At 40.8% G+C, this 13835-nt stretch overlaps 1 protein-coding gene across 2 annotated transcripts in view; it reads right to left on the minus strand.

Moving 5' to 3' along the window:
- Positions 1-10188: 10188 nt before the first annotated feature.
- LOC126106641 (speckle-type POZ protein-like) overlaps positions 10189-13835 on the minus strand; it is a 69948-nt gene continuing 66301 nt past the window's right edge. For both annotated transcript variants that reach the window (XM_049912997.1, XM_049912996.1), the window contains one exon: positions 10189-11938. In XM_049912997.1, the coding sequence (XP_049768954.1) occupies positions 10929-11938 (1010 nt within the window). In that variant the 3' untranslated portion in view covers positions 10189-10928. The remainder of the gene's footprint in view (positions 11939-13835) is intronic.

Consider the following 13835-nt stretch of genomic DNA (forward strand, 5'->3'; position numbering starts at 1 on the left):
TTATACATGAGTTATGTAGGAGTAGTTTGCAGGTCTGTATGCTGTGAGGCATGTCAGAGCATGTGTTTTGTGATACATATACTCCATCGCTAAACAAATTGCTCCAAAATAAATAAAGTACAATGCTTCCTCTCTGCATAAGCCTAGTGCAGGCTGAGTCCTTTTACCAGCAACCCCTAGGAAGAGGTGGCGGCCTGTTGACTTATGTTAGCAGAGGTGGTGAGCTTCATTTGCAACTTTTTCCTTACATTGGTAGCGAAAGGCCAAGTGATCTTTCTTTGCGCTGGTTCCTAGGAGAAGGTGGTGGTGGTCGGGTGTCTGAGGTTAGTAAAAGTGTCCCTTCTTTCCCACAATTTTCTTAGTTTGGTTGCGAAAGCGCAAGTGATCTATCTTCCTGCGATTTTGTTAGGTGTGACGCATTATCATGTTGGAATTTGAACTTCCCGCGATTTCCTGGGGTGAGGGTTAGGTTAGTGGAGGTAGCACAATTGACCTTCTTCCCACCAAAATACGCCATCTTCGATGATGTCACAGTGGCGTTCTCTGCTGGCAACAAAATCAACTAAGCCAGTTTGAGTCCAGACCCAGTGGCGAACACACATGCTTGAAATTGGTTACATAATAAAGACAAGTCCATCTTCCCGCCATTTTCCTAGGTGTGACGCATTATCATGTTGGAATTTGATCTTCCTGCCATTTCCTGGGGGGGGGGGTTAGGTTAGTGGAGATGGCACAGTTGACCTATCTTCCCGCCAAAATCCGCCGTCTTGAATGACGTCATGTGCTGTTGCCAAGTCTACACGACGCCATCTTGCATACATCTGGCAACAATGGAATGTGGGGTAGCACATAGGTTGTCCCACTACTCCCCTCCATATCTGCATCCAGTGATGCCTGTTGGCTGAGGTTGGCAATGCGGATGGTCGGTATTGGTGGGCCTTCCGAGGCCTGGTGTAGTAAGTGAGGTGTGATGATATGAAGTCAGGGCAACAGTTTGCCAAGAAGGATGCTCACGCATCTTTGCAGAATGATTACAACTTTAGAAGGCCATAGTGCTGTTCAGCTGGCTTTGACTAATAAACGAATAACAACAGCTATAACTGAGGCTTGGGTACAGGCAGCATGTCACCACAAACTGTTGAGGACAGATTAATGCAAACTGGGTTGAGACCTGCTGCTGTCATGTATTGCTTATCGCTGACATTATACAACAGGCAACAGAGGATAGGATGGTTTATGCCCAGAGGAACTTTGGACATTGAGCTACACTCTTTGTTGTTCAGTCTCGCTTCCGTTTATGGAGGCAAAATCGATGTCAACCCGTCTGAAGACGATCTGCTGGAAGGTCAAAGAAAGCAAACCTTCTCAATACCCATACAGAAAACATAGTGTGGGGAGCAGTTAGATAAAAATACAGGTCTGACTTGGCACTTGTTGAAGGGAGGCCGAATGCTCGCTAGTATGTGACAACAATTACAAATTCTGTTGACATATACTTCATACCAACAGTACCAAATAGTATATACCAACAGGATGGTGCAAAACTCTATACTGGCGGGCCGCAACACAAAGGCCTTGAGGAATGTATGGATCCTTGACTGACCTGATTTGGCACCCATAGAGCATGTCTGGGATGCTACAGGAAAGCATCGCCACAACAAAAAATGGCTCTTGGCCCTGAGCACTATGGGACTTAACATCTGAGGTCATCAGTCCCCTAGAACTTTGAACTACTTAAACCAATCTAACCTAAGGACATCACACACATCCATGCCCGAGGTAGGATTCGAACCTGCGACCGTAGCAGTCACGCGGTTGTAGACTGAAGCGCCTAGAACCGCTCGGCCACACTGGCCATCCATCGCCACAACAAATACTGATGTTGCCTATGGGCATCAGTTCGGAATGTGACGAAAAATTAATCTTTTAACTCATTTTATGTGATCAACATCTCTACAAACTTTGATAAATATCATATTGGTGCTTCATGGTGTAACACTTTCTATTTCTGTCAAAGTATTATACTTTGTGTTTCCATTGGTTATAAGGACAGTGGAGTGGTGGTGCGATTTTTTAAAATGGTCGTCAGTATCAAGAGCCATCCACATGTTGGTAAAGCCTTGCTTCATGCGACAGGAGGTGGTCTGACAATACCGAAAGGAAAGACCCGCTCACCATGTAGCGTTGGAGTCTACTGGTTTGTATACATCGCCATCGATTTTCGACATTAGGCCGTCCGCGTTGCGGCAGATTAAACCGCTGCTTCTCGTGCTTGAGCAGTTTAAAATCGACAATACGAATTGTGAATATCACGCTGGTATTCCGAGGGGTATGATTGACGTTCTATGCCTGATGCCAGATTGGTAAATGAGAGCCTACCGTTCTTATTTCTGAAACAGTAACAGACCGTGAAGAGAATATGTACTCTCATAGTACTCATTATTTCTAAAATATAATGGCTAGCTGCAATCTTCGACTGAGAAATTCTGTCTACGCAGACGACGACAGGAACAGTAGGTACTCGGATCAACACAAGAACAGCGTAAATAAAGTGTTGCTTCTGTGAAGATGATTAAGGAATTGTGACAGAGATGAAACTTCTATTTTTCTTTGTTCGATTAGTTATCCATGCACTTAAACATTGCATCATGAATTTGTCTTTATTTGCCTTCTAAGCAAAGTGTACAAATGACATTAACTAAACAGTTTATTTGAGTAAAAGTTAAATAACACTCGGCATCATTATTTGTGATAAGTATCCACTTTATTAACACCTGATCTTGACCACAAAAGAAACTTAAACTCTAATGGTTTGCTTACTCTACGGAAAATGCATCTTCCACTTACCTCTCAATGTAACATTCACTTCAGTATTAACTTCTTAGCTTGACTTGTACAGTGAGCGCTCTTCGATTTTCTGCGTATTACGTGTTGCGTTAGTTACTCGCTACGTGTATTTCGTGTCCTTTGCATCTGGATTGTACTTAAGGTAGTTTTGCTTTTGATCAGATGAGATGTCTTAACTATATTCATGACTGTCCAAACTGTGCACTTCCTGGATAAATTAGACGTTGAATATTATGGAAGTCACGCTAATATGATCGTCTCGTGTTGACGGATTGTTGTAAAGTTAATGTACATGTAGCGCTGATTCGTAACTGCTTGCGTATCATATTTTTCAGATGTTTTGCAGATTGAGTGTTGTAGATTATACGGTAGGATCATAAATTCAATAAATGTCCAGATTTGTGTCTTATGTGCCCAGCCAACAACCACACACATCAAAAAAAGTTTTGCATCACCTCAGTTCCTAAAGTGCCGTAACCTGTACAGAAAACTGGAATAGAGATCAACATACACATCATTTCCACCATTTTTATTACTCATGAAAACCACACATTGCATGTTGTACCACCATACAGCGAGACCTGCAGAGGTGGTGCTCCAGATTGCTGTACACACCAGTACCTCTGTTACTCAATAGCACGTCCTCTTGCATTGATGCATGCCTGTATTCGTCGTGGCCTACTATCCGCAAGTTCATCAAGGCACTGTTGGTCCAGATTGTCCCACTCCTGAACGACGATTCGGCGTAGATCCCTCAGAGTCGTTGGTGCGTCACGTCGTCCATAAACAGCCCTTTCCAATGTATCCTAGGCATGTTCCATAGGATTCATGTCTGGAGAACATGCTGGTAACTCATAGTAATACGCGGAATGATGGTTCTATACTTATATATCTAAAGGAAATATTTAAATCATCGCAGGAAACAGTCTACACTGGTTCTCTAACGTTGGATGAGATCCAAATGAATCGTCTTCTTGAAGGATGGCAACATTCAAGGAGCAGCATGTGATAGTCACAAGACTGCTACTCCAGCATATTTCCTTATCAGCCAAGTATTGTTGTCTTCTTTGAAAGAAACAGTTCATGTTCTTTCCAGTAAAAACCCTTAGACTTGGAAAATTTTTCTTTGTATATAAGGTAAATATTGTGTAGTCTTCAAAATATTGGTTTCAGGATTTCTTTGGATAGCCAGTGACAAAATGACAAACAGAAAGTGCATGGCATTTATTTGTTCATTTTTGTCCGCTCGTGGTCGTGCGGTAGCGTTCTCGCTTCCCACGCCCGGGTTCCAGGGGTTCGATTCCCGGCAGGGTTAGGGCTTTTCTCTGCCTCGTGATGACTGGGTGTTGTGTGATGTCCTTAGGTTAGTTAGGTTTAAGTAGTTCTAAGTTCTAAGTGATGACCATAGCTGTTAAGTCCCATTGTGCTCAGAGCCATTTGAACCATTTTTATTAGTTAATTTTCAAAACACACTATAGTTAACCTGTGCCTATCTATCTTAACTCATCCGCTGTTGTTTATAACTCATTTTGCCCATATTATTTAAGTGTATGTAATAAATGAATTAATGGAATGCTCTCAGATTTTGTCTAAATGCCACAAATTTGATGAAAACAGTAATGACTCTCAACTGTTAGTAGTATCACTCGAAAAACTGATGTTTCTTCACAAGACTGAACGTAATGCTCTGCTTCAGCACTCATATGGATTTTCTCCGAAGTCTCAGTGTCAACCTTCTTGTGGAAAACATGGTGTGATCCTAGTCTTACAACTTGAAAGGGTACCGCCCGACATTGAAAATAGGTACAACATTCTTCGTTATTCTTGTCAGAACAAAATATTTTTTGTAATAATAACTCAATTTCAATTAATACACCAAAGCTGGATACCAGTTTAGGAAAGAATGACAGTTTATTTATTTAATTGATCACATGTGCACTCCCACAAAATAAATCCCTACATCCAATTTGGTGAGATCTGCGATATGAATGAATGTATGGTCGTCTGCTAACCGCAGATAGTGAATGGGCAATATACGATCATCTTTGAGATGGTCCTTTGGTCACCTTTGGTGGAACCAAAGAGATGAAATTTACCTGAGCTTTGAGCGCCTGAAATGTGGCTGACCAATACAGTTGCATGGTGCTCCCCCACCTTGGCAGAGGTGCGAGATCGGCCATGTTTCAGCATTCTGGCGCTGGATCTTGTGTTGGTGAGACCTGTCTTAGGTGTGCTCCGTAAAGGCAAAAGAGTGGATAAAATGGTATGCATGTGGAATACTTAAGAGTAGTTTGGAATAATAATTTCTCTAGTTCAGGGACTCTTGTGGGGAGAATTAAATGTCAGGCAGGTAATATTAAGGGGATCATAGTAATCTTCGGAAGTGACCAACGGTCACTATGAAGCCACGTGTAGCAAGAAGTTGAAATACTTCCGTGTGCTTAAGTTAAGCTGAATTACTGGCGCGTGTAGTATAAGTTGAAATATTTAAGAAATGGCGTGTACAGGACTTGAAATTAGAGACGAGTACTTCCACGTGGTGAGTACTGTGTGAGTCTCAATCTGTGGATGAGACAAAGGATAAGGAGAAGTACTCGTGCATAGTATCAGTTGAGGACTCGCGTGTGTGATGAATATGTTCTTAATATTACTTTGCGTGTTATGTTTCCGTGTGACGCTTGATTCAAACTGTAATACTCTGAGAGTGAAGCAAGGTGAGTCAGCCGTCTATCCAGCAACGCCACTTGGCTTGCGTTGCACAGGAAGATGTGCATATATCCTCCAGAGTTCATAGCAGGAAAGAAAAGTTACGAAGTGGGGCAGTGTCATGTGAAACTGGGATGAATACTAATTGAAGTGCGATAGCTGAAAGTGATTATAACGTTGTGACTATTTCTTGTGTTGGATTCCATGTTGCCAGTGTAGTGTATTTCATGTAATTTAAGTATGTGTGGTTTGCATGGGAGAGTAGCAAGATAGGTTCAGAGGTAGTGGGTTATGCATGTTCCTTTTGTACCGCTCGGTCTGGATGAAATTTTCGTGATGATGGGTGTGAGAGTCGAAGTGTGAGATATAGCAAAAGATCCACCATCCTATCCAGAAAGTGCACTGTAGTGTTAGATAATTACAAGACCATAAGATAGAGAATCACCAATGTAAGGCCATGCCCACTGGGCGGAGTTTCTCATGTGCAATTGTTGGAGAAAATGTAATGGTGTGTTTAGGTTATAGAATTTATCGGAATAAAATAGATAGCGAAAAGAAAAAGGTTGGTGGCCTTTTCCTTCGAATTGTATGTTGTCATGATATCCAGAATTTATAATGTGTGCGCCACTCATATTCAGTGCGATGGCCACGTGTTGATCAAAGCCATTGGGTAAGAAAGAAAATGTGGTATTGCCAGTGCATAGTGAACAGTCAGAGTTGTGTAAATTACTAATAGTCAGATGTGTGTTATCCGTTTCCGTTGCGTAATATTAATACAGGAGAATAATTTGTAACTTAATTGTGAGTACTAGAGCTCATGTTACACGATAAATAAGAATGAATCCACTCGCTTGGCAGACCACTCATCTTGCAGGCCTGACTGCTTGATGCCACAGTATGAGCAAGGCATGTGGGTGCCTCTCAAACTATTTGGTAAATATGTTACTGAAGTTCTGCAGGGTACCAGAGTATCATATTACATCATCACCCACCTTCAAAATTTATCAAATTTGTTCTCACAAAGTGGAGGACAGTATATGTCAAAACACTTCATAAAAGTTTTTGATTGAATACTCATTTCCAGAGTACTGCGACGGAACTGCCGAATCTTTCCATCAGTAAATGGGGTATGTTCTCAACTGACTCGGTTGTTTTAACCCCCTCCACTGACGGAATGACCCGCTTCCTAATTCCGTATGTATAAAACCAATACGGACTTGTAGCTGTCACGCCTTTGCGCTTACTGCTACGTATTTTAACTGTAAATAGCTCAGACCTAATGGTAAGAGGTAGTAGTGAATTCACGTTGTTAATATTTGAATACAGCACAGCTGCCACAAGCTCAGCTCACTTTTACTCCACTCCTGCCCTCGCCGTTGCATCACATTAACTAGGTGCTACGTGGACCTTGCTAAATTCACTTGCGTGTACATTTTGACCGCTACTCGCCAGTATTTACCTAATTATTAGCACACTCCTAACCGGACTATTTCCCAAAGAGCTGTGATGATTGAACGGGTTCGATCCACGGCCTACAGTGCCCTACAGTTCACACGGTAACACTGCCTACCTGACCCACTTAGTTTGGTAGTGAGCTTATGTATCCAATCACCACTGCTAGCAGCAGTGGATAATCCTATCAGCACGACGAGAGCAGCAGACTTACCGTCGAATCCTCCTGAAAATACTTATAACTACGGTCGCCAGCTCTGAAGGAGCAAAAGAATAAATCAATTTTTGGCTCGTTTCAAAGTGAAACGGCTTGAGTTGAATTTAAACTTAATTCTGAATATTACTATTTCTGATCATTCAAGGTGATTCTACAAAGCAAATACTCTTTCAATTTCCGTAAGTTGCCTTGGTAATTACTACGAAGACTATTTATGCAACTTAGGTTAACAAAATTCTATCCTTCAACTTTATCTAATGATTTTGGATATTACTCTTTGGACAATTGATATAGAATTACTTAAGTGACTTTACTTGAAAGGTTACTCAGAAAAATTTAAGTAACTATAAATAGGTGACTCATTCTGGTGTGACCATTGCTCTTTTCAACATTCTTACAGGCTAAAGTATTCTACAACAAAAATAATTGTAAATGAAAGAGGCGATGGTGGCCTCAGTCTGATTTCACTATACTATGTTTGAGGTTACTACACTTTACAATGAACAACATGTGTCGTAATTGTACTCATTACTATATTCTGTCCTCTGTACTTGCATAAAAGAAGACTGGTATTTTCCTTATACATGTATACAAAGTTTGAATTAACAATTTCAAGCAGTCTTGCCTTGGGTAGACGTGTCGGTGCTGGTGGTGAGATGCATGTGGCTAACGCAGCTCTTCACGCCTCATGCCCTTAATGGCGGCTGGAACTGCGAGCAGTAGCACTCGTATAAGCTACTGCACGTCCGCCATAAAATCTGGGCGCAGGAACTCTTAGAATCAGCCCCAGGGGCATAGAGGCGGCTTCGATAACCATTCGTCGGGTTTTACTCCACAAACGGCGACGATATTCGCCTCTTCGCTGTTGCACAATCACTTTTGCGTGAGCACAGTTACACACGTCCGATCACGTCAACACTCCCCAGGCCATTCCATTGTTCAGTCCCTGTGTCTCCAGCTACCCCTAGCTACGCTCGTATCACCAAGAGTGGGGGCGTTCCCCTACCACCTTTTTACTGAAATCATTTAGTATTTAAGAATATTTATATTTATTACCCTGGAGTTCATACCAGTCATCATAATTTACTACTAGCGCTTTACAACATTAAATTATACAGTAATAACTTATAATTACCAAGAAAAAGAATACATTTGACTCCGAGAGCTTAGTGCATTGTCTGACAGGTAGCGCTAATTCCCAGTTTCGCCAATAGATGGCATCAGGGTGCACTCCCTGGCAGTCTCACACCAGTGCGCCCGTTTCCGATGCGCAGGCTCCAAATTACTGGCAGTCTACCCTCATTTCAGTTCCGTTACAGTACCTTATTCTTAAGAAAATATGATGAAAAAGTGGTTTTGTCCAAGCATTTCATACATCACTAGACTCATGAAAGATCAGGTCAAAAGATTACTTGACTTTGCTCTGACATACAAACTCTATGACTTGATTGAGATGCCAAACTACTGCACTAATGAGACTGATTTGGGTGAAAAAATTGAAATTGATACTCTGGAAAAGACGTCTATTAGGTACTAATCAATGGCAGGTTTTCATACCTGTGAGACATGGATTTAAGGTACTTTTTAAATTGACCATTGCTGAAAGATATAAACTGTAAGTGTAATGATGACATAGCAGCAAATACAAGTAGAGTCTGAGTGTATGTTCCATGTCAAATGCTGAATCTAATTAAAAATTTTTATGTGGGTGGTCTCTTTCTACCGCAACCTGATATTGTGAGTAACTTAGTTCACTGCACAAAAATTAGTACCACCGTCTGCTGAAAAGAAGCTTTTAGTATGCAACTAACAAAAGTCAAATGACTAATGTTAATCACACAAAAATTTTCTTTTAAAAGGGTCATTGAAAGTTCCCATCGAAAATGTAGAACACGCTCTCAGCCAAGGTGTCATATGCCATCTTAGGTAAACTGTGAGGTTTCTACTAAAATGTGACGTGCAAATATATACAAGTGACAAAAATTGTGTAGTGATGATCACCTTGCCTGGAGGCTGAAGAGCCGGCCGCGGTGGTCTCGCGGTTCTAGGCGCGCTGTCCGGAACTGCGCAACTGCTACGGTCGCAGGTTCGAATCCTGCCTCTGGCATGGATGTGTGTGATGTCCTTAGGTTAGTTAGGTTTGAGTAGTTCTAAGTTCTAGGGGACTGATGACCACAGCTGTTAAGTCCCATAGTGCTTAGAGCCATTTGGACCATTTGGAGGATGAAGGGTCACCATCCAATCCTTAGCAGAGTTGATCCTCCTTAGCTCTATCTTAGAGGCTAGAGGGAGCTACACATTGCTTTATAGTTCACACTATGTGTGAAACTCTGTCATAGCTCGAAAGAGGAAAACAGGTTTCATACCTCAGCGATCAATATTTTTTCTGGGTTGTTGTGGCCATACATTATTTTATCTCTAGTGCGAGTGGTATCTGTAAACTTAGTCACTATTTTCATTCTATCTAGGACTTTCCAACAATGCACTGAAACTAAGAGATCCATTAGTCAAGGGAAAGTTTTTATACTGAATCTTGGGAAAGTTGTCAGACAAATGTTATATTAGCTTTTCGTTATGCACATGATTTTGTCAGGTTTTGTTCGTTTAATATCATGTTACAGGGTACTATCAATCATTTCACTATTTATTATCATGACATTGGATTCAGCTAAATATTTATAATTTTCTTTTGAAATAATATTTGTATAAATAGCACTAGTGTGTGTACATACATACATACATACATACACACACACACACACACATATATATATATATATATATATATATATATATATATATATATATATATATAGAGTGTGTGTGTGTGTGTGTGTGTGTGTGTTTGCCACATCCAAACCAAATATTAAGGCATTTTTTCAGTTTTCCTAATCGCAATGTAAAATTACAATTTCATTGTAAGTTGTTCATTTTCATTTATTTATGCCTGAACAAAGCTCAATGAGATACAATATTGTAGATTGAAAATATATGATTTAAAGATTACTGACAACATTCACAAAACTCGAATAATATTTTTGTTAATCTCTTAATGTCTATGAATATCTGTGACAAAATGTTTGCCACACCCTGTATTGTAAAGACGACACGCTGCTAGTATGGAGTTGTATGACTGTAGATGCAAAATTCAGGCAAATGGTCAAAAGTAATGTTTTGTAATTCAGATTATATAAGCAAATCTTAATAACATGAATTCCAAAGAAATTAATTTTAAGAAAACCAGTACTTCCCCTGCAACATACAGTCCTGGAGAATCCAGGTAAAAAATGGAGTATACAAATCATTAAGCTGCAACGAACTTTCAGGAAGACTGATGACATGAAAACAAGTAAAAAATATGTTGTACTTCCTGTCCTCAGATTTGATTTTAAATACTGAAATATAACCATTATTTCGGTGTAATTGCAATCAGAGATGATACACTGAACATATTCAGTACTTGAGAAGTGTAACAGAAGCTAAGAGTAAGAATGAATATGCCTCAGGATACAATTACGTGGTCTTCAAATTATTTATTATTTATTTATTTTATTGTAATATGTCCCAATAAAAATTGGAATTAATCCAGTTGCAGTCTGTGAAAAATTCATTTTTAATCTCAACTTATGATACAACTGTATTCCTGTGTTTCCAGCAATGGAAAGTTTACATAAGCGGTGAAAATAATTAGTTACCTCTCATCGACTCATTCCATCATCTCGCTGATACGCTGTATGACTTCCGGATGTGCAGCTACAGCCTCAGCCCACCCAGCGGTGCGCATCACGTTGCAGAGGTTGCGCTTGATGAAGAGGATAGCACGATCCCACAGCAGGTCGCAGGAGAACACAGAGGCGTAGAGTGCAGTTGCGGCAGCGTTGTCCACATTCAAACAGCTGGCGATATGGGTCTCGCACTGGCGCTTCAGCTGTCGCAGCTGGTACGTATCCGCAGCTGTCAACAGATCCCATGACATGCTGCTGAGAGCCGGAGCTACTCCCGTGTACATAAACAACAGAACCTGCTTCAGTACTTCCAGCTTCACATCCGTCACCTCCACACAACCATCCTTTGCTTCCTTCGTGTGAGGCTGCAGCATGGCAGCAAAGTATGGGCTCCGTACTGACAGTAGCGCCCTGTGTACTTTCAGAACATTACCTTCTGCGTGCAGCTCAAAGTCCGTGTGGACTGCTTTGTGCAACATCTCATCCAGGTCCCTCACTATACTAGCGTTTGGTTCTGCTGCATTTGCCACTGGCAGCTCGTCCTGAATAATGTACTGTATGCATACTTCACACTTTAGTACTATCTCATTTTCACTGTAGTTCTCTCCAGCAGTGTCTGTTTTCCTAATGACCCGTGTTTCTGATTTCTCTCCTTCCTTCAACTTATACCATTTGCATGGAAATGCTTCACGTATTGCACCATTTGGGAGAATCTCGTCAGCTTTTAGCTTTGCTCTCAGTACCTTATTAGTTTCACTCTTTTTTAGCAAAAAACATAAATGAAGTTCGTTGGATGTCTTCGTAAGGACCATGCACCATTTGCTGGAATTCTGATGGGTTAAGACAGCCGACTCAATACTTGTTCCTACGCACAGTCTCTTCAATCCCTTCACAGTCCAAGTGTTGACACACGAGAAGTCCTCTAAGCTTGTATCACTCGAGTACTCGATGACAGTTGGTGTACGTGCTGCAATTTCCTCAATACTGCTTGCTGCAACAAACATGTATCGTCAAACTATGTTGAACAATATAACATATTCGCTGCCACACACACAAATTACAATGAATCTTGAAGCAATTATTTTCCAATTAATGAATTCATGCCGAATAATTCACCTAACGCAAGTACATATAAGTCCAGTAGATAAAAGATTAGTAACCCAATAAAAAAGTACACTGCTAGCATTTGAGCGTTTTACTTGGCGGACGACCACTACAAGGCACTCACGTGACCTTCGACTGTCGTGTTAAGTCATGGAAGTGAAGTGTTGTACATGAAGAAGTTAGCTGTATGGACGCACTTGTCAGTGTAGTAAGATGGGTCGACATGGAGACATCTTTGTCAGAATGGATGAAAGGTATTATTACAAGTGGACAAGCTCATGTCCTAACCATGAATGAAGTTGCCCAATGACTGATGTATAGATGTGACCTGTCCAGTGCATCTACTGGGAATCCTGTACCAGTCAAAGCCTTGTAACATGTCATAAGAATAGCACTTGTGAAAAGAACTCAAATGACAGGGACTAGGGACGGATCCCATGTCTTGTGAAAAGCAATTAGTTTCAAAGTGAGTTAAATTTCTCCTATCAGTGAATGCAGGTGCATCTCTACCAGCTTCGGTGTGAACATTATCAAACAATGCAGTCGATATTTGGAGTCAGGTACATCACAGACGACCATAGATCCCACAGGCACATAAAGTTGCACATCCTCAGTGGACCAACTAACACCAAAACTACGCAGCATCTAGTTGAAGACGTTCAATGCGTTCCAAAAAGTCCCAGTTTTTCTTCTTTTCAAATTATACAATGCTTGGAGTGCGCCAGCGTCCGAATAGGTCATTTAACGATCACTGGTTACAAGGTGCAGTTCAGGTCATATATGGTTCTGAGGTGTTCTGAGGGTGTTTTTCTTACCATGTTTTGGCCTCACCATTCAGATTAAGTTCAAGATGAAGTAGAATGTTTATTTCAAGACTCTCAATGATCACGTGTTGTACTTCCTTGTACACGGTGATTCAAAGAAATGGAAAGTTTTGAAAATGAAATAATTTCATGGAAGCAATTTTTTAAAATATTTATTGATCTCATTTAAAAGTGAATGAATTCTCGTTTTAGACTGCGTACAATACAGTTTATTTTTTTAAGGTGACATCTTGCACATGAGATACTTTTGTATGTAAACATTCCTGCAGTCTCTTCGTTACATTGTTACAACTGGAACTTCAACAGCTGCTTCTCGACTCTAGGGTTTCGTTTCTTCCGTTGTCGTAGGTCGACTAAAGAACACTTTGCTTTGAAGGTGACCTCACAAAAAAAAAAAAATCACAAGCTGACACATCCGAGGATCTGGTAGACCACTGAATGTCACCATTTCTCGAAACTACACGTTCCCCAAATAATTGACGTGCAGCAGCCATCGATATTCGTTCCATGTGTGACATTTCTCCATCTTGCTGAAACCAGGCCGTCAGTAAAATGTGTAAATCTCTGAAACTGTTGCACAACATAGGTTTCATGCACGGCGACGTAAAAATTCCATGTGACTGTAATCATATGGCCATTCTAGACCTAAAAAAAAAAAAAAAAAATCACAAGCTGACACATCCGAGGATCTGGTAGACCACTGAATGTCACCATTTCTCGAAACTACACGTTCCCCAAATAATTGACGTGCAGCAGCCATCGATATTCGTTCCATGTGTGACATTTCTCCATCTTACTGAAACCAGGCCGTCAGTAAAATGTGTAAATCCCTGAAATTGTTGCACAACATAGGTTTCATGTATGGAGACAAAGCACATCACATAGTAATTTTCTTGCAATGCATTGGAAGCTGGTGTAGCTCTGTAGGACCGTCTTGCGCCCAATATCTAAAATTTGGTC

This window comes from Schistocerca cancellata, chromosome 10 (assembly GCF_023864275.1).
Source record: "Schistocerca cancellata isolate TAMUIC-IGC-003103 chromosome 10, iqSchCanc2.1, whole genome shotgun sequence".
NCBI lineage: Eukaryota > Metazoa > Arthropoda > Insecta > Orthoptera > Acrididae > Schistocerca > Schistocerca cancellata.